The 25,503-nt window shown below is 35.4% G+C and overlaps 1 protein-coding gene across 1 annotated transcript; it reads right to left on the bottom strand.

Moving 5' to 3' along the window:
* Positions 1–22,804: 22,804 nt before the first annotated feature.
* On the bottom strand, positions 22,805–23,376 carry LOC149256589 (plasmodesmata-located protein 2-like). The gene is made up of 2 exons (XM_089455414.1): positions 23,326–23,376; positions 22,805–23,194 (listed from the first exon to the last, which is right to left on the bottom strand). The coding sequence occupies exons 1-2, from the start codon at positions 23,374–23,376 to the stop codon at positions 22,805–22,807; spliced, it is 441 nt and encodes a 146-aa protein (XP_089311540.1).
* Between the last annotated feature and the right edge of the window lie 2,127 nt (positions 23,377–25,503).

Here is a 25,503-nt window from a genome sequence, read left to right as displayed (position 1 = left end):
TTCTAACATGTTTGAAGGTTATGTTGTGGGGAATGAGGAGCTTTTCCTCCAGGGATTCCAGACGAATTAGCAACCTCCAACTTTTTGCAATTTTGACAGCTCTGGCGCCGGCTTGTATTCTTTTGGCTGCCTCTATTAGTATGAGCGAGTCCCCTTCAACTTCAAGGGGGGAGAGGTTATATTGTTCAGCCAAACATATTCCTTTCCATAGTCCTTCCATCTCTGCGGCATTATTGGTATTTTTGCCTAATGTGCCAAAATATAGGAGTTTCACATCTCCTGAATGATTTCTTATGACCCCTCCGAAGCCTGCAGGGCCGGGGTTGCCTTTGGCTGCCCCATCGAAGTTTATCTTGTAGGAGTTTAAGGCAGGAGGGGACCAGGATGAAGGAGAAGCAGATATGGAGCAAGGGGCGGTTTTTGCTTTCACCAGGGGCTTGAGATCCAGATCCCATTCCTTCAGTATTCTGCATTCTTGTGGGATCTCGGGCATGTCAGTATCATTCCAGATTCGGATGGCCAAGGTTTCTTGTATATTTTGTTTGAGGATGAGCCAAAGATCATCCATGGATCGGTGAGTGTTGTTGAAGATTCGATGGTTGCGCTCTTTCCACAGAGTCCAGTACAGGAAGCCGGGAATGATATTCCACAGAGAGTTTAGAATCTGGCACTTAAATGGATTTTTGACCCAGTTTCTTATGTTTTTCGTGACGTCCGCCTGTCTAGGGATTGCTCTCATATTACAATTTTCGACTTTCTTCCATATCTGTTTTGCTAGGGGGCAGTCTTCCATTAGATGACTGATAGTTTCATTATTAGTATTGCAGTTTGGGCATCTGGAGGGCCCAATGAATCCTCTTTTTATTAGGTTATCCCAAGTAAGGATGTGCCTTTTGCTTAAAAGCCAGATGAAGGTGGAGATCTTGGGCCATAGTCCTTTGTGCCAGACTTTCTCCCAAATTTGATCTCTTTCCTCTTGGAGATTGGAATATCGCAGATGGTGAGCTTCTTTAGTGGTGAAGGTGCCCCTGGTTGTATATCCCCAGCGTAATTTGTCCTGCTGATTGGAGAGGCGGATTCTCCTTTCTTTGAGTTCTTGTTCTATTTCTGTGTATGTTTCTCCTTGCCAATCTGTTTGCCATTGTTGCGCTGGTTTCCATATCTGAAAATCGTGATTTGAGGAGGACTGCCAGAACTGGTGTACCTGGGTGATACCTGTTTGCTTCATGTGAGCCTGCCAAAGAGGTTTGTGGAACAAATTTGCGAGTTTTGGGAGCTGTTGCCAAGAGTCCTCCCAAAATCTGGCGGCAGTCCCTGAGTGTATTTCCCAAAAGCTGTGCTCTTGAATGAAGCGGCTCTGCGTTTTTGCATTGTTCCAGATGAGTGAACCCTGCACCGTGGGATTGATTCTGATGAGATCACTCCAGCAGCTGCCTCTGGCATATTTTGCTTGCCATAATTGAGCCCATGGGGAGTTTGGCTTGGAGACCCAGTTCCACCATATTCTAGCTCCCATCGTGTTATTGCTTTGAAGCGGATCCCGAAGTCCTAACCCTCCTTCTGATTTGGTTTTGCACACCTCTGTCCATTTGACAAGAGCCCATTTCCTGTTTAAGGCAGTGGAACCCCAGAGGAAGTTGCGTTGCAGAATGCGTATAGCCTTCAGTATCCCTTTTGGAGCTGCCAAGATGGAGAAGAGATAGAGCGGCATTGCTTGCAGTACAGATTTAATGAGAACAAGCCTACCAGCTAGATTTAGAGCCCTGAAAGTCCATGAGGAAAGCTTTGATTCAAGTTTGTCCAGAAGTGCCCTCCAAGACACTTGTTTGATCGCGGAATCGGAGAGGGGGGCTCCTAGATATTTTGAAGGCAAATGGGAGATTGTGAATCCCAGAGTTCTGGCAATGTTCCTTTGCGTGGAGGGGGGAGTATTGAAGAAAAAGAGCTGGGATTTGGAGGCGTTAATAGAGGTGCCGAAAGCTTCAGCAAAGATATTTAGAAGGGTTTTGAATACGGAGGCTTCTTTAACAGAGGGATGCCCGAAGAGCAGAGTGTCATCAACAAATTGTTGATGGGTCTGGGGAGGGCGGCCGTGGAGGGATAATCCTTTGAGAGCTTGGGAGGAAACTGCTGATTTGAGGAGCCTACTTAATCCCTCAGCCATTAAAACGAAGAGAAATGGTGAGAGAGGATCCCCTTGCCTTATGCCCCGGGAGGATTTGAAGGGAGGTGAGGGAGATCCGTTCAGTAGGACTGAAAAACTTGGAGAAGTTATGAGGCTCATGATCCATCTGGTCCAGGTTGCATTAAAACCAAAAGCTAAGAGCATTTTATGAATATAATTCCAGCTAAGTTTGTCGAAGGCTTTAGAAAGGTCGAGCTTGAGAAGCATACCTGGTTTTTTGAGGAGCTTTAGAGAATGTATGACTTCATTTGAGAGAATTATTCCATCCATGATTTGCCTTCCCTCGACATACCCCGTTTGCTCTGGAGAGATTAGCATTGGTAGTAGCGGCTTGAGACGGTTTGCAATGACCTTTGAAATGAGTTTGTATATCACATTGCATAACGCTATTGGTCTGAATTTCTTAGGTTTGCTGGAGGCTGCTTCTTTGGGTACCAAGGCTATGAAAGTTGAGTTGAGGGCAGGGAGGACCCAATGCATGCTTTGGGATTCATCCACTAGATTCCATACTTCAACTTTAATGAGCTCCCAAAATTCATGAAAGAAGTTGGTTGTAAATCCATCTGGCCCTGGTGCCTTGCCATCTTTGACTTGGGCCATGGCTTCTTCTACTTCCTTCAGTGTGACAGGTTGGAGTAGCTGATTGTTGTGTTCCTCATTGATTATTTTGGGAATGTGCTGCGTGATGGCTCGGATTGCCTCATCCCGATTGACTTCAGGTTCCTTTAAAATGTCCTTGAAGTAACCTGTAAATTCTTTTTCCATTTCTTCATGAACCTCTATTCTATCACCTTGTTGATTATTGACAAAGGTTATTTTGTTGTGCATGCGCCTTTGTATGGTAGTTTTGTGGAAGAACTTTGTGTTTTTCTCTCCTTCTTTCAGCCAGCTTATTCGGGATTTTTGTTTCCATAAAATTTCCTCTTGTTGTTGGCGCTCTTCTATCTGTCTCCAGAGGCTCTGCTCTTGTTGAATTTGTTCTTCTGTGCGTCCTGCTAGAATGAATTTTTGTTGAAGTTCTTTCATTTGTTGCTCCAGCTTTTGTTTGCTCTCCTGTATGTTGCCAAAATGAGTGCGATTCCATCTTTTTAAAACTTGTTTCAGATGTTTTAACTTGTCTTGAAACCGATACATCTTGGCTCCCGCTGGTGGTGAATATGATGTCCAGGCTTGAGTGACAACATCCTTTAATTTGCTGTTTGTTAGCCAAAAGGCTTCAAAGCGAAAGGGTCGATTGCAGCCATGACCTGGTCTTGACCAATGAAGCAGAATTGGCCAATGATCCGAGCCGCTTTGAGGAATGATTGAGGTGCTGAAGTCTCCTCCGAGGTGGATCGCATTGTCAGAGATTAGAGATCGATCCAACCTTGAGGCGATATGGTGGGCTCCTTTGCGCTTGTTGGACCAAGTAAAAATACCATTGGAGGTAGGAATGTCCATGAGCTGATTGTTCTGTATGAATTGCTTGAAGCCATTGCTGTCGCTGTCGAGCTGGACTCTGCCCCCTTGTTTTTCCTCCATTGATTTTATGATATTGAAATCACCCCCTCCAATCCACAAGGGGAAGAGTCTATTTGCATTAAGGAGGGAGATCGTATCCAGGAGGTCCATTTTTTGCTGAATCGACTGAGGGAAATATACATTGGTGAGGTGCCCATGAATGTTGGTGCCTATGAGATGGAAGGTGGCTTGAATTAGATGGAGAGTGGCATGGAAATTGTCCAACATAACAATCTACGGGTTCCATAAAATGGCCAAACCGCCTGACGCCCCTGAAGCGTCGACTGATATTGACCTACTACCTGCCCATATTTTGTTGCCGAGTTTGTCTATCATTGTGCTACTGCTTTTTGTTTCTTGGAGAAAGACTACTGCTGGTTGTTCTTGCATAATCAAGTTTTTTATCATTCTGTGTTTAGAGGGACTGTTGAGTCCTCTGACATTCCAGGATATGAGCTTCATGGAGATTGCGTTGAGGGTTTGTAGAACTTTGTCAGCTTGGGAAATAGCCCCGAATCCATAAGTATTTCCCCAACTGTTATTGTTCTCTGAAGGTCTGTTTTTCTGCCTCTTTTCTTAGTTTCTTTAAGGATTTTTTTTCCATCCCAGTGACTTCCACCTTGAATACCCAGACTTTTATGGTGATGAACTCGCGACAAAACTCCTTCAAGTTTGTCTATTTGCCAGGGGGGATTGATTCATACTCTTTTTGTTTGCATGCAGTCTCCAGTTTGGAAATGTCAAGCTTAGAGATGTCAAACTCTTCTAAATTTACATCTACTCTGTCTTCCTCCATAATGATCGGGATGTTTTGCTCCATCTCCTCTGCATTATCATGAAGACTTAAGGCGAGTGCTGCATCAAGATCCATATCTGATGCTATTTGATTTTCATTCAATTTGGATTTCCCTTTGGGGGGGAAAGGGGGTTCGAGATCTGAGACAGATTTGATGAGCACCAATGAGGATGTATCTGCAGGTTTGGAGGAGGCTGGATCCGAGGATGATAAGGAGATGGAACAGTTGGAGGGGGGCTCGATGGGAATCTGAGGATCAAGGTTTTCAGAGTGGGGTGGCTTTGGAGAATCCTGAGAGGCTAGGACAGAGAAACGGTTCTGGAGGTTCACCGTGGGTCCTAGATCTGGGATAGCTTGGTTTTTCTTGGCATGCCGGCGGCGGGTGGGGACTTTGGTATAACCATCTTGATCCTTAGATGTCTCATTTGAAGGAACAGATGGCTGAACATTTAAGGGGCAGTCACGGAAGAGATGGCCGTGTTCATGACATTTTCTGCAGCGAAAGGGGATGTGCTCATAATCTAAGGACTGCTTCCATTCATAGTCATCGTGAAAGAGACTTACCGTGTCTGCAAGCGTCTTGGTTAGGTGCATCTTGATGCAGATCCTGGCATAGGAGGTGTATTTGCGAGATTTTGTTTCGGTTGCAACTTTGATAAAGGTCCCCAGCTTGTTGCCAATGTCAGCCAGTGTCTCTTCTTTCCAGTATTCCACAGGAAGTGAATACATTCTTATCCAAAGAGGGGCCCAGCTGAAGTCTTCTTTGTCCGGGTTGAATCTTGGCTTCCATTCAGTTAGATACAAACCGGAGGAGTTGAAGAAGTACGGGCCGCCTTCAAATACCTTCGTTTTGTCTTCAAGACAGTTGAAAATAGCTGTGAAGAAGCCCTTTGGGCCAAGCTGCAACGTCACTTGTCCTTTTGGCTTCCATTTGGAGGCTATCCAGCCTTGTAAGGCTTTCTCTGTGGGCCAAAATCCCAGAAACTTTCCAATGAGGGCGTAGTCCTGCATGTATTGTATTTCGCTGTTGATACGGTGGCTTGGCAGATCCACCTTGATCGATTCTGTCGCTTTTGGTATGCAGGTCCTTGATGTCGCTTTCGTCTTAGATGGTTCCGCATTGGTATGCTTATCATTTTTTTCTGTATCCTCTTCATTCTGAGCTGCATGCAGCTTTTCTTTCTGCGTCCTTTGCTGGGTTTCTTCTGTTTCCGGATCTGTGTCTGCAGAGGGCAGGGTCACAGGCTTTTGCTTGTTGTCAGACATGTGCATGTCCTGTGGAGGGGAGGCAGAGCTCTCCCCTCCTGCATCTGGTACCATGTGCGGCCGTCAATGGAGAGACCTGCAGTAGCTATGGCAGGTCCGTGTAATGGCGGCTAGGTTTTTGTTTTTCTCTAGCGAATCGCCTCAGAGCGCAATTCCATTACTATGTATCTAGCAATAGTACATTCGTGCCCTACAATATTATTGTTATGTAGGCTTTTAACTTGAAGTTAATGAGTTGAATTGCATGTTGAATATCAATTACTTGATTAATTACATGTTTACTTCGGGCTGTTACATATGGTATCAGAGCAAGTTGCAACCCTGAGGCCTATGAGTGTTTGACATTCAATTTTATTTAAAATCTATATGCACAATAGATTGTTAACCTTGTCAAAATTCTTTTTAAGTTTTATTTAATTGATTAACTAAATTATAACCAACTTCTCATTTTTAAAATATATATATATATATATATATATATATAAGGTTTATCTGATGATTTTCTGTGAAAGGGTTTCTAAACCTTAGCTTTAAAAAAAAAAAAACACTAACTTATCTCAATTTTCAATTTTTTTTTTAAATTATTATGGTTTTTCGTCAATGTTTTCTCAAGCCCTTCTATTTTCTCTCTGAAGCCCTTCTATTTTCATTTAATTTGCAAAAGTCTAGCCATTACGGTTTTCAATTTTTTATATTCGGATTGATATGATTTTATCATAATTTCCAAAATTTTAATGATTTTCTAGTTTTGATTTCATAGGAAATCCAAATTTGAAAGGTCCTGGAACTAAATTTTCAATTTTTTTTTGAGGGTGGGTTTTAAGTCCTATTTCTCTGAAAGACGAAATTAGTTCTTCAAGCTTATTTCTACCTCTAAATCAAATCGAAATTTTCAAAGTTCATCCATTTCTAATTTTTGCAAGTCGCTTTCAGTTTGAAACCATCTCCCAGCCGCAAGCATTTTTGGAGGCCTTTCTTAATTTCTGAGAAAAGGTTTTTAAATTTTCTGAAATCGTAACATTATACCACATAGCGATCAAGCTTCGGACTTATTAAGACCCTTCCCATCTTGTGGATTTTATTAAAATTTATGTGCTGATATTTAAGAGGAGTTCACACATAAAATTAGGCAGGGTTCAATTTTATACGTTTTCAAATCACATCGAAAACAGAAAGCGACCATAGAAAGAAGGGTTTTAATCTTATAATAAGGTGGCTTGGCCAGAGTTTCATTTGACTTGGAAAAAAACTAGTGAGTGCTTTGAAAAGTCAACCTACGATGATCGAGAGGGCAAGATGTTATGGCCCTAGACAAAGAATCCGTGTAAAAAGAAAGAGCTGCAACAAACATGCGAAGGATATTTGTTTTTTCATATTTGTTTTCTAGAAGAAACCGATTCTAGACATAAAATAATATGTGGATCAAGCAATCAATAAGATGGGTGGAACATTAAATAAAAAGTCAAAAGCTTAAATCTTACCTCTAGCTGGTAACGTGTAAGATTCACAAATTTTAAATCTTTTGTAAGATGATGAGACAATTATACCATTAACATGCCTTACCCATGTGAGAAACCCTTTATATCTAATTAAAAATAAAAGGTTAAATTTGGGATTGTTTTATGATATTGAATAGGAATTGAGTTTAGATAATTAATATTCTTATCTTGATTTTTTATTTTAAAAAAATAAATAGTTAAAGCTAATTACTCAGTGAAGTTTTTATGAATAAGGTTGTTTTTAATCTTATATTTCAATAACAATAAAGATATAAAAATAGATAACCTAATGAAAACGCAATCAATTAAATTTTCATGGAAGATAATGAATATAAAATTATGTTTTTAGATTAAGAGTTATTTTTAAGGTTCCTATATTTTTTTAATATAAGAAGTGTTAGTTTTTATAATATATGTAAATTTGTTAAGTTTAGTATACTTCATTATTATTCTTTTTTAAATAGGCATAGAAGAATAAGAAATTATTTTATATTAATAAATAGTATATATGGTTACATAAAATTTTGTAATTTTGTATTAATAAAATGGTTGATACAAAATTCAAATTTAAATTAATTTATGTGATATTATAAGTGAGTTAATTAAATATATGATTATAGAGAGAAATTTACAAATTATTTCTGGAATATTTTATATACATTCATTATTGATAGTTGACAAATTGTGAACTTGTGAATTTCATGATTGATTTATAGTCATTGAGTGACATTTTGAATATAGTTACTAATAATATTTAGAATGTATGTAGTTATTGATATAATCTAATAGGAAGTTTGAATGTATACTAAATACAAAAGAAAAGACCATCTAATATGAAGGAACATACTAAATTGATAATATGCTAAACTAATCAAGGTTAAATGAGACCAATATAGCCCAGAGTCAGCTACCTGGGAAGATGCAGATGTTATTTTTAATGATGACTTTCCTTATCATTATTAATAATGTGGAGCATAAAATAAAAAAAATGCAATAGCACAATATTTACATTATTTAGTGCATTAATTATCCATATAAACACAAATTTCTTATGCTAGTTACCACTGAGCAGATGTAGAAACTAAACATCAATGGATATAGAGTAATCAAAGATCAAGGAAATCATTTGCTTCAAGTCAACCAATATATTATTTTACCTTTTTCTCTTCTTGAGAATTTTGTATAGTCGACAAAGAAAAGTAGTGACTCCTAAATAAGTGCCATTCATTTGAATTCTTCAGTAGTTACCCATAAATCACTAAATCACCCACTAGAATATATTTTAGACTATGAAAATATTAGCATAAAATAAATCAATTCAGGCAACCATCCAAAGAAGAACATCTCCTTCAAATTTTAAAACCAAATGTCACATATGTATGGTTGTAATTTCCGACGCAAAACAATAGTATTAAGAGAATTATGCCCTAAAACCAAATTTGAGACGATCTTCTAAACTGAGTGCACCCAAATCGGTTGATGATAGTGAGAATGCTTCTGATGGTGGTGAAGATATCTCAGGAAGTGAATCTGGAAATGGTGATGGATGGTGATGGATCGCTTTCTGTCCCTGGCCAAGCCTCTGTCAGAGCATTTCTACTCTACTACTTCAAGCAACATATGAGAGAAGAGATCTGTTTTCTATGGCAATGATACTTATTATGAGCTTTCTAGGCTGCATCAGACTTTATATGAATAGATAGTCTCTGCAAAGAAGAATGCATTAACTGCAGAGCGGAATTGGAAGAATGTGAAAGATATAACACCTCCTAATTTGTATGCAAAATTCATGAGTTCACTATATAGTTTGCTTGATGGATCAGCTGATAATGCAAAGTTTGAGGATGTATGTCAAGCACTAATTGGGTAAATTGGTTTTCAAAGTCGAATAGCAGCTCCAAATAATTGCATCAGACGATATGGCAAACAAGTTGTTTCAGTTAGAATTGTATGAGAGAGCAAGATCGCCTTCACGGTTTATTGATTCAATATACCATGCAAATGCTTCCACGCTACTGCATGGTGAAAATATTTATAGGTTTGAATTTTCATCTAATCCTTATCACTTGAAAATTCAACTAACGGAAGGGCTCGAGAATTGAAGTCATTCCTAATGCACTGGAACCCACCTTTTCAAGTTATTTGTATAATGAATTTCTCGCAACAGATAATTACACAAAGGAAAGGCATCAATTCTTCCTTTCAAGAAACATTCCCCAGTATGCTAGTGGCAAGGAAGTCAGCGTGATGTCTACGGTGATGAAGGCAATTTAAATGAGTATTGACCAGCATAACCTCCAAACAAATACTTGTATGATAGTATCACCAATTTTGGATTTCATGAATGCGAATTTCGGATTTCTAACGAGCCAGGAAAATTACAGGTCATTTCCAGTGGAAAGAACCATTAAAGGCAAAGCTCCTCTTCCTTAGATATATTATATTATCTTTAACATTGAAATGAATCCTAATCGCAGTGTCTTAAAATGTGGGGCTCAACAATTGCGTTATCATCTTCATTCATCTGAAGAACGGAGGGAACTTGAAGGAGGAGCCAACAGTGAGGGACGAAACAATGAGAAAAGGGGTATTTGGAGCCGGTGCTATACCAAGGTTTCAATATTTGCAATCTGCTGCTCTTGTTGTCTGCAACTGATGCAGGCAATTTTATGTCTTATTCAGGAAATTATTATGGCTAAAATGTATTGTAATTTAAGGGATGGTGTTGCCTTCGCGGGTGTGCTTGCAGGCGTGCCATATAATTAATAAAATGATTTTATTTTGTGTTGGGGAGGGATAACCTTCCCTGTCATCCGATCCAGTTCTGAGTGGGGTGGCAATGTCTCTTCTTTTTGGTGTGGAATATTTCTTTGGTTGTTTGATTTCTTAAATTTCCTTAGAGTAATCATTTAATAGCCATAATAATCTCAAGATACATTCAATAAATTTGTTTAATGATTTATTTTGTTAAAATCAGTCCATTTAATTCTTTTAACATAATTTATGATTGCTTAAACAGATACTTAAATATTTCACTCTACAACACAAAATTTCCATTTATCTTTATCCTTAAAAATCATGAATCTCTAGAATTAATATTGGTGTGACATATAATGATGAATAAATTTTCTTTCAAAATTCAAGTACCTTTTAACACAATAAGGCCACAAATATTCTTAAGCTTTAGTCATTCGAATATGGGTTGAGACAATTCTCTAAGTTTTATTCTGACATCATTCTTACCTTCTAACTCATGTTTTCAATGGTTTTATACCACAAAATTTGTGATTGTTGATAATTTATGGTAATTTATGGTTTAAGTATTGTGATTGTTGATAATTTATGATAAAATATATCTTATAAAACTCATAAACTCTGATAATAAGGATAACTTATTAACCTTATTATTATTAGATTCTCATAATAATTATTATTGAGTATATTGGTTCTTATTTTATGCTTCTTCAAGTGATGAATCTTGATATTGAGTTACAGTAGTGTTTTATTTCTCGTACAAGGTCTCTATATCAACCTTCTTTTCTTTTTACAATTCACAAAGCAAAATTCTAAATGAGTCACATAATTAAGATATAGTTTTATTATGACTCAATGATTCATTGGAAAAGTATATAATCTTATAATCTTGATGGTGATAATCTACCCATAATTGACGATATATAATTCTCTGGAAGATCGCACTATTGATATGGTATACTGGCATGCTGGTGTAACTACTCACCACCGGTTCATTTTATAACATAGTTTAGATAGCACTTGAAGTAATTGGATAATTGAAGTTGAAATTGTCACCAATTAAAGTGCTCTAAAATAGTGAAATTTGTTCCAATTCACAATGGATAAACTCGGATATCTTATTACCTTTAGCTGATCGTTGTTCACTTGCATCTGTTCATTATTTTATGGTTCAATCTGATCTAAAAACACAGAAATATCATTCTGTGAATGCTGATCGTATTATTCACTAATTATTTGTTGGATTATTGTCCTTTAGCGATAGCAGTTGCTTGGCATTTCTCTGGTCCATTATTGCAAGAACAAAACTCTCTCAATATGATCTTGTAATAAATTTAATTTTGCATTGCAATTGCCATTCAGATTACATGTATCTTCTCATTTACTACTCATATCAAACATCATCAAGCTACAGGATGGTATATTTTAGTCTCAGTGGCAAATCGTACAGATTTGAATTAAAGTGCAAATGTTGAGTATAATGTTACATGAGGTTCTTGATTCAAGGTTAATTGCATATAATGGTTAAAGTAGTCTAAAGAGAAATGGAAAGGAGAAACTTACAATTTTTTAAGGATGATAACTAATGATAGTTCATGTGATTATGGCCAACTTGGATCAGATAATTAAGGTGGTAGAGAAGAAGTATCACAACAAAGATAATAAATCAGTGAGAAGAGACAACTTATTTTGGAACATAAAAGAAGAGTATTGTGGTATTTTGGAACATAATGGAAGAATTTGGTATAAACATAACTTGGTACTCTAAAGGTATCACTATAAGGTCTATCTAAGGATGATGCACATAAAGAAGAAAATATTGGCAATCAACCAATGAAGTTGAATAATTATGGTAATAATTTTATTGAACTTGGACGGTATGATAAAATGATTGGAAGGGATAAGTTGTGTGCATGACAACATCTATAACAATTTTCCCTCTAATGGGAGAGCCACATTGTAAAGTTTTCCATAGGTGACTAACTATATGAATGAATTATGGATAACAAGACGTATGATCAAGTAATTTTATTATGTTGATAAGCGAAGTACATTTGGTAGCTACCTTAATGAATTTATTTTTCAGGTATTACCCAAGTTGGGAAAGAGTAATGTATGAAGTTGCATGATGACCAAGTAATGATAAACTTGGAAGATATAGGAAGGAATGTTGCTAGAAATTTTATAAGGATATCGTGAGAAGGATTGTGTACATAGTGACAAAGAAGTAAAAGTCAATTAATAGAGGTTGTATTGACTAGGACTTTCCATAACATTAAAAGAGGTTGTTTCCACATAACACCTCACATTTAAGTTTTCATGGACAATGATGCTAGTAGTGTTTCCAACTGTTTCAAAATCTAAAATAAAGATACTATTTAATGAGCAAGAATCTCTTGTTGAACTTGAAGAAGGGTGAATTTTCGATAAAGCAATCAAATGGTATTGAGATAGTAACTTGACAAGATAAGAGAAAATTTTTTGAATGAAAATGATAATTGTTAAGTGATGTATGTAGAAGTCAACATGGATCAACAAACCCTCATGCAAGTAAATTAAGCATGATATAAAATTAAATCATGATGACCTAGTGTTTATATGCAATTGCATATAGCGATATTGGAATCGGTAAAACAGGGTAAATGGACGTAAAACCAAGGGATTTTAATTTTGAGATAGATGATTTAAATAATGGTTGTATAACTAGTAATATCTTAACAATGAATTTCACCAGAATTTCCTTGGGGAAGGAATAAATATGACGAGAGATTAAGACTCAAGATGATGAGGCTCATGTTAAATTTAACAATGTATTTAGATAATTATACATATGGTATAAATGGTCAACTTCTTAGTTGAAAGAAGTGGAAATGATTATTGAAAAACTAATTGGTGTCTTGATGAAAACATCACACTAATAACATTGATGAGATAACATAAATCCTAGATGGATGTTGAATAATCTTAGTTCATAGTTGAATGTTTGTAAAGTAAATGAAATTCATTTTTCTAATGAATCATGATAAGAATGCTTATAGAGTATTATTCTATATTTGATAAGTATTGAGATGTTTCTCATATTGATGATGTTTCATAATATGATGGTATGAGGGTGATCATGCCCACGTGGTTCATATTTATATATTGGTTACAATAGTGATGATGTATACTTATGATGAGGCATTATGATGTTATGTAAAGGTAAATTGACATATTCATTTACTACGTGACGATAGGTATTTAATGTTGAAAACTCATGATGGATATGATATGCATAATGTGGCATAGGAATTATGATGCTATAATATGAGGTTTATTGACATGTGGTTCATTTATTATGTGAAGTCATGATATATTTTTATTGCAAATATGTTGATGTTATAACTTATGATGGTATTTCATGAGGTGAAGCAGGTGATACTTCCGTAAAAATTTATGACATGCATGAGCATGTAGTTCGTTAGTATTCATAATGTTACGATTAACAATGATGAATGTTACATGATGACATGCAAGACTTGGCATGCGGATTATTTTCTATGATACTATGATGGTATAGCTAATGCATTGGTTTCATGTTGACGTGTGATGATTCACAGGACTCCACAAATGGGCTGAGAGGGCCGGTTTATTTGATGATCTTGTGCGAGCCCATACGCACCAGGGAGAATAAGTAACACCATATGGGCTGGGGAAAAACTCAATCAGCACTAGATATGCCATTGGTTCCTTTGTCTTGTGTATAGCTCTTGATGGATAGCTCTAGAAGAGCTATGGGACCATCTTGAGGAGGCCAAGTGCCTGATGTTCTAGGCTTGGTGCCTGTTATTGGATTGGGATGCCGAAGTCTGGAAGGGATGTAAAGGACTTCGATGCCTGGAGTTGTGCGCCTTAGTAGTTGTGGAGGGAGTGGGCTAGCCTTACCAGATGCCCGGGGTCATTGAGTACCGGATCGGATACCTGCCTTGAGGCAGATGAGGTCTGAGTCAGGCGCGAGCCTTGGGGCGAGCCTTGGACTAGGATACCGACCGGGTCAGGCTTAGCCTGGTGCCGAAAGTGGGAAAATGACATAGATTCCTTGAGATTTCCCGGGGTGTTGGGGACTTTCGATGTCTGCTGGTTATATTAGTTCAGCAAAGGGTGTTGGCAACATGAAGTTAATAAATAATAAATAATAAATAATAAAAATAATAACTAATAAATAATTCAACTTAACTTCAGGACGAAGTTCCTTAAAGTGGGAGAGTATGTAATATCCCTCCCCTTAATAATAAATAATAAATAATAAAAATAATAAATAGTAAATAATAAATAATAATAAATAATAAAAATAATACAAAAATAATAATTAACAATAAAAATAATGAATAATAATAAATAATAAAAATAATAAATCATAAATGTTAAATAATAAATAATATATATTATATAAAAAGAAATAAATAGTAATAACCATATTAAAGCTCTAAATAAGAATAAATAAAAATAAAACAAGAAAACTATCAAAAAGAAGGAAATAAAACAAGAAAGCTAAAAATCAAAAGAAAAGTAAAGAAATAAAACAAGAAAAAAAAAGTTGCATGCAGACACATGGAGTGTGTGCATGTGGTTCCCCTTCCAATGTTTTGTTCTATTTAATAGATGGTGAGGAAGATGAGAGGCATTCCGGCATTCCATCTTTCTGAGATTTTGTCTTTCATTCTCTTGGGAGAATGGTATACTAAGACCTAGGAGTCACTCGCAATAGAACGTTGTTTGAGGGCTCGGGGGTGAGTTGTAGCAAGACGTTGCACAATTAAGCCTACGGTTGGGTGGAGAGTCGTCCCCAAAACCTTGTTGTAGATAGGAGACTTCAACCGAAATCACAGGTAAGTATTCTAATCATAGTTTTGAACTTGAAGTTAATCAGTTGAATTGCATGTTGAATATCAATTACTTGATTAATTACATGTTTACTTCGGGCTGTTACAATTCTTGGATGAAGAACAATCTCTTGTGCTCTACTTGATCTCCTCCTGCATAAGATCTGACCACAGTTGTTCCCAATCTGATAGTTTCTCCCTTCCATTCACAGAGTCCTAGTGGCTATTCGATCTGTTTGGAAGGCCAAGGAGAGTGAGGCTCACCATATCACCATCATCAGTAGTTATTCCCATAGTGTGAAGCTCATCTCTGCAAGTGGTGAGCTTGTTCAGATATGTGGAAATAGTATCGCCCTTCTCCATCTTGATTCTTCGAAGCTTATACTTGAGCACTAATTTCCTCTGGTCGGTACTGTTTTGGTATAGGTCCTTCAATGTTTTCCACATTGAAAATGGAGTATCCTTCCCATGTAGACTCGAGACAATATGGTCTCGAACTCCCTCAAGGATGATTTGTCTCGCCTTCGCCACACACTTCTTCCACTCAGTCAAATCTTGTGCTCTAGTTGAAGTTGGCTTTTGGATTTCTTGATCAATGAATTCCTTTAAGCCATTGCCTTCTAATATAACCTCCATTCTATCTTTCCATGCTATGTAATTTGAGCTACCTTCCAACGCATACTTGAGTCTCAAGCCATGGCCAACCTTGAAGTATGATATGAACTCAATTTGCACCTGCAACCCCGAACTTCAAACTTCAAATTATCTTCTCAGTACACTGTTCACAACTCTGATACCATGTAGAAATTTCCTACAAACACTCGCTCTCATACCATGTAGAAAATATGATGTAGGTCAACCCGATAATGCAAAATAAATCAAAGAAGAATACTATAACCTACTTCTACTATCAATTTGCAGAAAATTAATGATCAAGCTAAATAATATAACTAGAAGAAGAAGAATCAATTGCAAAATAAACATGAAAATACTTTGGGGAAAGCCTCAGTTAAAAACCCCACTATATTGTAATATCATAAAAGTGGAAATGCATAGGAATAATACAAAGCCTTAGCTCTCATAGCTAGTTAACTCTCAATACAATCCTCACAGATGCTCATAGGTAGTCTATGCTTATCTCTAGCCTTCCTCTCTACCCTCCAAGCTCCTATTTCCTTGTGTTGTTCCTAGTGGATGATGTTCCTTCAACCAAGTGGGTGACCTCCTCCAAAACTATGCAATACTCAAGGATGATTCCTTGACTGCATGCAAGAGTTTTCTTTATAAGAAAACACATGCAACTGATAGTACATTATCCTTGATATTTAACTCAACTTGGTCTTTCTCAGAATAGACATACATGAGTTTTTGATGAGGGAATCTTCAATTAAATGGAGTAGCACTAGTTGAGTGCACGCATGCATCAACTTACTGTTAACTCACTATTAGTTCCTCAAATAGTTTGGAACTAGCTTAACTGGACTTAACTCAGTAAACTGAGTTAACTAATTACATCTCAAATATAACTCAATCTTACCTCCTTAATGGAAGGGATAACTCTTGCATGATTTCGGAAAGACTTCTAACTTGAATTTCTCCAACTAATTAATTTAAAATAAATTAATTAATTATTTCCAAGTAGCTGTTAAGACTCAATTTGATTTTAATTCACTAATTTAATTCAAGGACAAATTAAATTGGAATATTCTTGTTGCCCTATTTCAACAATTCTCAAATCTATTTCCAATCATATGGGTCAGTGATCTGAGCCCATGCATGGGAGGATCGAGGCTTTGAAGAAAATATCTCTACTAATGCCTCTAACATCTTGGGAAATTACCTCATAATAGTGGTTATAACTCTTTTGGATTTCTTTGAGCTTGACTTCTGCAATATTTGTCTCTTGAAGTACCATAATACTCGACTTGTCTTTTCTTAGTCTCTCCTTTAGGCACTTTTGTTCGCCTCTCTTGTTGAGGCCTCAGACATTCCAAGATGTAATTATCATTTCAAGATGTAATTATCATTTCTTCCGTGCTAAGGTCTTCCTTCTCATTGTCGATCTCCATATTGGCTTGGTTCAATATTTGCATGGTTTCTTTTTTTCCTACGGCTCTACTTCTGCTTTTCATTTGGTGTTGCTCCCTCCCCTTTGGGGGTTTGGATTCATTTCTAGGCCCATCTTCAATGCAGGGGCTTTGCATTATTCTCGTACTCCTGTAGGATCTCATCGAAATTGTGATTGTAGAGGTCGTTTCCAATGGTCCCTAATTAGGGTTTTGCAAATTTTTCTGATTCCTTTTTCTTCTCTAGACTTCCTAGAATCCCTCTACATCTTTTGTTTCTCTGTCCTCCCCATTGTTGTTAGACGCTTCATTTTGTTCTTGCTTGTTCAAAGGGCATGGACGAAACAAATGTCCATACTCGTAGCACTTGTGACATCTAAAACGTATGTGCTCATAGTCTAGAGGTTATGGCCACACCTCATCATGGTATTCCAACTCTATGAATTCTGGCAGTGGCTCTCTTATGTTCATATAAACACAGATCTTGGCGTATGAAGTGTATCCTCCCTTTCTGGTGGTGTTTGAAACCCTGACGAAGTTCCTGATGGATTTGCCAATGACTTCCAGGATCTGTCGGTCCCAAAAGTCAACTGGCAGAACAAATAATTGAACCCAAATAGGTGCCACTAGGAGTTTTTCCTAATTTGGGTTGTAACATTCCTCCGAGTGTCTCATAAAGAGACAGGTGTTGTTGAAAAAGTAGGGGCCTTCTTCAAAGACTTGTTACTTGTCTTCCAGATTGGAGAAGATTATTTTGAAGAAGCATTTAGCTCCCAACTTAAGCTCTATATGGCCTTTTGGCTAAAAGTATGAAAAGCTAAAAAAATTACCTATTAAAAAAATTAGAATTAAAATACAAAATTTATATTTTCTAAGTTAATAAAGATAATAGTAATTTTAATTTATTATATACATATTAATAAAATATAATATGAAAAAATATCATTTTTAAAAAAAAAAACTTTTTATCTTATGAGAATATTAAAAGAAAAGTATTGAGAATTAGTTTAATTAGTTGAGTTCGAAATTGAGTTCTTTACACTATCCAATAAAAAATAACTCATTCAACAACTATATATACACATCAATTTGTATTCTCCACCATAAAATCCACCCTCCTCCCCATCCACCCTCCAATAGCATAATGGAACATCAATATGCCAGTGGAAACCTCCTCACCTCCCATCGAATGGCATGATGGAACATCAAATATCCCGAGTGGAATCTTCCCATGCAATGACATGATGAAACATCTACAATATATAATATATATATGTTTCTCAAAAAAAAATATACAATATTATACCATGAAAAAACACACATATTACTTTTTATAATATAATATAAATACACTAACTTCTTAAATAAAAACCAAATAAAAGAATTAATAAAAAATAGCAATTTAATATTTATAGAAAATGTGGTATTGATTACGAGGAAGGAAGGATTGGTTCATATAAAATTAAGATATTACTTCAACGTATGAAAAATAAATGAATTTTTTTTGTGCATGCTTTACATAAACAAACATATCCTAATATTTGAACGTGAGTGGGTACGAAAATAAGAGAGTCCCACCAGCACACAATATTGAGAAGTTAAGTTGATAATAAATATAAGCTGAAAATATATATAGAAATATAGTTAAAATGATTAAGGTTATAATAATTAAAACTAATTACATTAATGGACGTTGAAATTAATATTAAATGTTAATGAAATTAATGTAATAATATAGAAATATGTATCACTAAGAGTTCCATATTATTGCATTGTCAATTTTGCTATAAGTTTTTAATATAAATTTTTGAACAAAATATTTCTTTTGAAATAGTGTGAAGGAAAAGTTATTTTATTGTTTATTTGGTTAAATTTTCCATATAAAATTTTGGAAAAAAAATATAAAATAATTGAAAAATCCAAATACAAGGTCTTCTCGCACAAGGATTTAACTGCTAAGTCTATAAAGGCATACATACTCTACCCCTGTGGTTATATACTCTACCCCTGTGGTTTTTGAACCTATGATGTCTTAGGAGGAAACACATGTTCTTAACCATTAAGCCCACTCAAGCCATATAAATGAATACAACAAACTTACTCTTTTTTATAAAAAATATTAATGGAAAAATGAATATTTTGATGAATAACAAAACTAAAGGAAAGAAAGTAAGAAAAAAAACATAATATCAAAATAAAAAATAAATATCCCCTTTATAACATTATTCAACATACTGGTAACTAGATTTTTGGAGGAAACATATGCACAACTTTTTTTAAGACTGTTATTCATGAATTGTGTATCTGATTGAATAAATGTAATTTTGAAAGACATTTTGATTGGTGAAACAAATTTGTTTATGATAATGATAATATTAATTTCAATAAATATATAATACATGATCAATGTTAATAAATAAATATCTCAAAATTCAACAATTTTAATACATCTATATAAATAATAGTTTTTAATTTATATTTTTAAAAGTAGGAAAAGTTAAAAAAAAAAATATTAAAAGATTAGGATAAAATAAAAATTTATATTTCTAAGTTAATAACTAAGTTAATAAAGATAATGGTAATTTTAATTTATTATATATATTAATAAAGTACGGTATAAAAAATATTATTTTATAAAAAAAATATTATATTATTTTATGAGAATATTGGAAAGAAAAGTATTGAGAATTAGTTTAATTAATTGAGTTTATGTAATTAAATAATTTTAGCTAATCATGAATTCAGTTCTCTTAACACTGTTAAAATTGAGCTTCATAACTAAGCCAATAAAATATACCAAACATCAAAATCCCAAAGTGAAATCCTCCCAATTCAATGACACCATGGAGCATGAACAATATACACCATGGAACATTAACAATATACAGTGATATATGTTTCTCTTACAGAAATATACAACATTATAACCAGAAAAACACTTGTATTATTTTTATGATATAATATCTTAAATAAAAACGAAATATAAAAATTAATGAAAAATACCAATCTAATATTCATGTAAAAAGTGGTATTGATTACAAATGGGTTCATATAAAATTAAGATATTACTTCAACGTCTGTAAAACAATTGATTTTTTTTGGCATGCTTTACATAAACAAACATATCTTAATATTTGAACGTGAGTGGGCAGGAAAATAACAGAGAGTCCCACCAACACAGAATATTGAGAAGTTATGTTGATAATAAATACATGCCCGGAAGATAGGCCACACACAATGTGCTCAAGTGCCTTACTAATGAGATCGCTATTATTGTTCTCCATGGTTAAGTGCCTTACTAATGAGACGGCAAATTCTTACGACCATACTCTGAGTGTTGAAATATTCGCTTTGGTTGTGTACAAGATCATCTAGGATATTTACAAACGCCGTTATTGAAACGCCATCTCCAAATCAATCTTTTTCAGACCGCCCACGACATCAACGATCCTGGCCACTTCTTTGCAAACCTCCTTGGCGTCATCACATGTGTATTCAAACCTTGTTTGTGAATAGGGGGCCCACACTTTGAGTCAACTACAGTCTTGTTTTTCTATCTTCTGTTGAATTGAAATCAAATCTAAAATAAGAGTTGTTCCTCTTTTTAGCTTGTAGATCTGACTAAAATAAACAGGTCTACCATTACACGAACATAGAGTCCTTTTTCTATTCTTAACTCAGAAGAATAAAAAGAAATTGAAACGGAGAGTTGCATTTATTTTTGTCACAGTTTAAGAAATATTTCAAAGTAAGAACGATGGGTATATATAGCTTCAGGTTATATTTTTCGTTTTCAAGATTTGGTCAATTCATTCATGTATGCTCTCATCACATGATATATTATATTTCTTCGAATATAAAGTGGAGATTTCTTGGAGTTCCTGCTTTCCAATTTTTAAAGACGGTATTTAATAAATTAATAAAATCTAAATTTATTTATTTTTTTATTTTTTTTTAATTATTAATATAATGGTTAATAGATAATAAATAATAATTATTAATTTAAGAAAACATTATATCATTCTAAATAATTTATTTATTATTTATAAAAAAACAGTAGTATGTATATGAATTCTACACATTGAAAATATTTTTTATATTCAAAATACTAAATATTTTATATTTTTTTTATTATAATTAAATATATTAAAAAAAGAATTGTTTTTAGTGAGAATTTTTTTGAAGTTTTTCTGCTCGGTTTTTTCGGTTTAATTTTTCTAAAATGTTGCAGGAATTTATTGAAATCGTAAGTTTGCTGAGTAACCCTTTCACAATCTAAATACCTGTCACATACCCTGATAACCTCGCAAGTAAGAGTAGGGAGTTAGAAGTTTTTATACAATTACCACAAGTAATTAATCAATTCACAACTCCACAAATCATCATTAACCGTAGATATACTATTCATTATTACATCAAGTAAATTGCCATCAAAGACAATAAGCTTCATAACCATTGCATAACCTTTAACCATCACTGTAATAACATAAACTGTCTCATGAATCCTTGCATCCATTTCTTGATATCCTTAAACATATTAGGTATTCATGTACCAATACATTATAGTTGTCACATCAAATAAAGAACCATCATTATCAACAGACACATAAGGCAATCACATCAATCACACCATAGAACACGGATATACCCTGGAAACCCCGTAGGGTGAAAACCAGCAAACGTTTAATCTTATTATTAAACGCTCGTGAGGGTTTTCACCCCTCACTCAATGGTTTATAAGGGATTCCATCCCTTAACCACTGTCTTAAAATCTTTACAATGAATTATCATTAAGCTATCACATAACTAGCTGAAAGCTATTACAATTTACATGTAATCTTTTATTTACATACCGCCACATGCAACATTCCTTGTGGCATAATTGTTCTAGCAATGGACAATACTGCAGCTTGACTTCATCTGCATGGACGAATAATCCTTTTTCCTGCCATAATGTTAAACATCACTTTCCTTGGCACCATCTGCCATCGTTACCTGTCAATGCAGTCATCAACAATCTTGGCAACAAGATTAGTTACCATATTATTCAAACATTAATCAACATCTAAAGAGATCTTATAACATCATATGCATGAGCACGCATAACATACTAGCTAACTAGCATATAGATACCCAAATAATACTGTTTGACCTCCACAATGTTTACTAATGCATAACTCTCTTTAAGAGTTCTAACTCGTTAGCTCATGTAAACCGAGGAAAGAATCAAGACCAGGTTCCTATTTTCCAAGTTAAATCTTCGTGAATAGCAGCCATAATGATAATCCTTCACCGCATGCATTATCATATGTTTTCCTCACCAAGAAAATACATCAAATAATCATTTCTATCTGCATGCATCAACAAATTTTCTACTAAGAAAACATATAATTTAAACATTCTCTTGCTGCACATAAACAAAGAATATTACACGAGGTCAACTTATCTTTCTATCCTTCGACATCATCATGACCATAGCGCATGCTGAGGTCCTGGAAGTGATTTCCTATTGCTGGGATTAGTAACTTTCCGTTTCCAAACTACAACCAACCCAAGCAAGGCCACCGCAACAACCACACCACCGATGCTCAATCCCAACACTTTGGGGAGACTTTTCCCTTGTGTTGGCCTCGATGCTGGTATAGAAGGACCACTTTTATTTCCACTTCCATTTATGGCTTTGAACAGAGGCACACCATCATTGTAAAACTTGTAGTTGTCGTAAAGAATTAGACAGTTATCGAAGAAGGCCAATCCTTGGCTGGTACCAGCTGGGCAGGAGCCCAAATAATCGAACGTAATGTTTAGGCACTGACTACACCGAGTCATATTAGGTATTCTCCAACATTCAGCCAGAGAATAAACCCCATGATCACTCAGTACACTGTAACCCAGAGAACTGGACACAGCATTATCGATAAGCCTCTGCAAAAGAGAGGCAGTTTCCAATCCATGACACCCTTTGCCTCTGTGCCGTTTACTTTAATGTTATTGCACAACGCAAAGATCCAAAACGCATCCAGTGAGAAGCTGGACGTGGCATATTCCAAAATGCATCCACTGAGAAGAACTCTTCCGTAACTGAGACTTCCATTACAATAAAAATCTAAATACTCTGTAGCTTTTGAAACGCATCCCCGACAAGTAGAGGCATTCAGATCTCCCCTGCACTGAGCAAAACCAAACATCTTATCTCCATTCTCTCCATAACTGAAATCACTGTAGCCCGTCTTGTTAACATTGTCAAGCACTGAATTGATAACCACCTTCAATGAAGCGTTAAGGTCCCGACTTTAATGATAACCACCTCGTTTTATTAGCGCCCCCCAACCAACACAAGGCTTCCCATTTAATAATAATCCGCAGCATCCAAACAGAACCAAGAATCAGTTATTACCCGTGGAGAGGACGAATGGGTTCCACGCACCATTCCCAAAATATTCTCCATAATTAGTTTCATGAATACCAGGAATTAGTTTTTAAACTAATTCGTAATCTTTTTAAAAGAATTACTACTTACTGTCTAGTTTTCACCGAGTTATTTAGGGACATTACATACTCCCCCCCTTAACAGGAACACCGTCCTCGGTGTTCATCTTTCATTGAGAACTTGAGATTTTACTCATTGTATAATCATCTAATCCACACAAAATGTGATCCTTCCTCTTTAAAATCAAAGTTGTCATTCCAAGAAATGACAACAAACAAAATAGTAATGATATAGTCATAAGAAATACCATTAGTTATAAGCATCGATAGTCATAAGCATTCGTAATTGCAAAAATATGCAACTTCTAATCGCCACCACTTGGCCCTTATTCATTCATAATAACCAATTCTCTGTGTCATCTTACCATTACTTACCATATATTCTTGAAAATCATGAATTCTTTCATGTAGGCATTTTAATAGTGGTTGGAAAACTCTTCATTCCTCCACGGTAAGTAATTCCTGTAATATATGACTAACAAATTCAATCACATTAGTCACTATATTTGGAGTCAAATGAAATACTTTTGACTATTAATCAATTGTGCAATGCTAAATGATTTCTAAATCCCAGTACTTCTACAAGTACTTAAAGAGCACTAACACTAATCCACAAATGATAAATCACTGCTCACGTGCACACTGCATGAATTCTTACTAAAGACATCCGCAACGTACTTCTAAAAGTACCAAAAGAGCACCTAGCTCTCTAATAATCAAAACAATCAATCACTGCATCATTTGGAAATGGTCTTAGCCCCTACTAAGACCTTCACAAAATTAATAAAATGATACAGGAATTAAAATTTCCAATAACTCCTTATTGAACATTAAACTCATCTCGTGTTAAATGTGCATAACACATTTCAGACAACTATATATAGAATTTATTTTTAACATCACATACAACTGATTAGTTAATTCCTTTAGCCATGAGACCACAATGGACTAAAGAATTCCCAACCCATGGGAACTGGTTTCCACAACCAAACCGAGTCATTTTCACATCCAAACAGTTTCTTTGATAGAGACCTTATCAGGTCTGACATGGAATTCCACTGGCCAACCAGCTCAAGAATTCCAGGGAGAGTAAATCTGGGCAGACAAGTACGATCAACCCCTCCGGGCAGGTAGCTGCCATCAACCCAAGGCATTTCAGCCTTTCACAATCCGGGCAGACAAGTACCATCGACCCCTCCGGGCAGGTAACTGTCATCAACCCAAGGCATTCAAGCCTTTCACAATCTGGGCAGACAAGTACCATCAACCCCTCGAGGCAGGTAACTGTCATCAACCCAACTATCTGCAACTGTCTGGCATGTTAAATTTCCCTTTTATTATTCTTTCTCAAAGTAATTTACACAATGAACCATATGAACATTGTCATTAGCACAACAAACATGCATGTATACCATGAATCTTCACTTAACCCTCAACATGGGTCCATAACATCTATATTGATGGAAACATATCTATCATACATGTTGTATGCATGCAAAAAAACATAATTCATGCATATCATATAACATCATTCTTTCTCATTTATGATTGCAATTCACATTGCAACAATTTATGTGATGAATTTTCTTGTTGCCATTAAGCTACCACTACTTAATCCCATCAGCAACATTAGTTATAAATATGCATCAGTTAACACGTATTCCATTTCCAAGAATGTTCATGCATACAATATTGTCATGTATAAAAGCATATGCAAATACTCATTAAGGTATAAATGTCAACAACAGTTGAGTTAATACTCTCAGCATTCCCAATTTTGCCATAGTCTGTTGTTCCAATTCAAATCATCATTAATGGAGTATTATCTTACGTTTACTATGGCTAGCTTGGGTCATGCATTGTTAATGTAATTAAACATAATCTCTCTAACATACAAAGATCATAACTCTACATCATAATGACTAATCTTTGTGCATACCATTGCTTATCATATAAGCCTTCTTTAATGTATGCAACACATATTCCTTTCACTAGAATACTACCATCGTTTCATTCAACAAACTACATATCTCTTTCTTAAAGGAAGTCATTTTAACCTCATTCTTCCATCTTCCTATATGAGGGT

Source organism: Pinus tabuliformis, chromosome 7, assembly GCF_031772625.1.
Source record: "Pinus tabuliformis cultivar Carrire ecotype Pingquan chromosome 7, CPIR1, whole genome shotgun sequence".
NCBI classification, from domain to species: Eukaryota; Viridiplantae; Streptophyta; class Pinopsida; order Pinales; family Pinaceae; genus Pinus; species Pinus tabuliformis.
Note: the sequence above shows the minus strand (reverse complement) of the source record. Positions and strands in the feature narration are given on the sequence as shown.

Excerpts from the sequence above, each read along its gene's own strand:
- LOC149256589 (XM_089455414.1), bottom strand. The coding sequence starts at position 23,376 with ATGGAGAATATTTTGGGAATGGTGCGTGGAACCCATTCGTCCTCTCCA. Across the intron at positions 23,195-23,325 it reads CCCATTCGTCCTCTCCACGG|GTGGTTATCAATTCAGTGCT; the intron begins GTAATAACTGAT and ends GCTTCATTGAAG.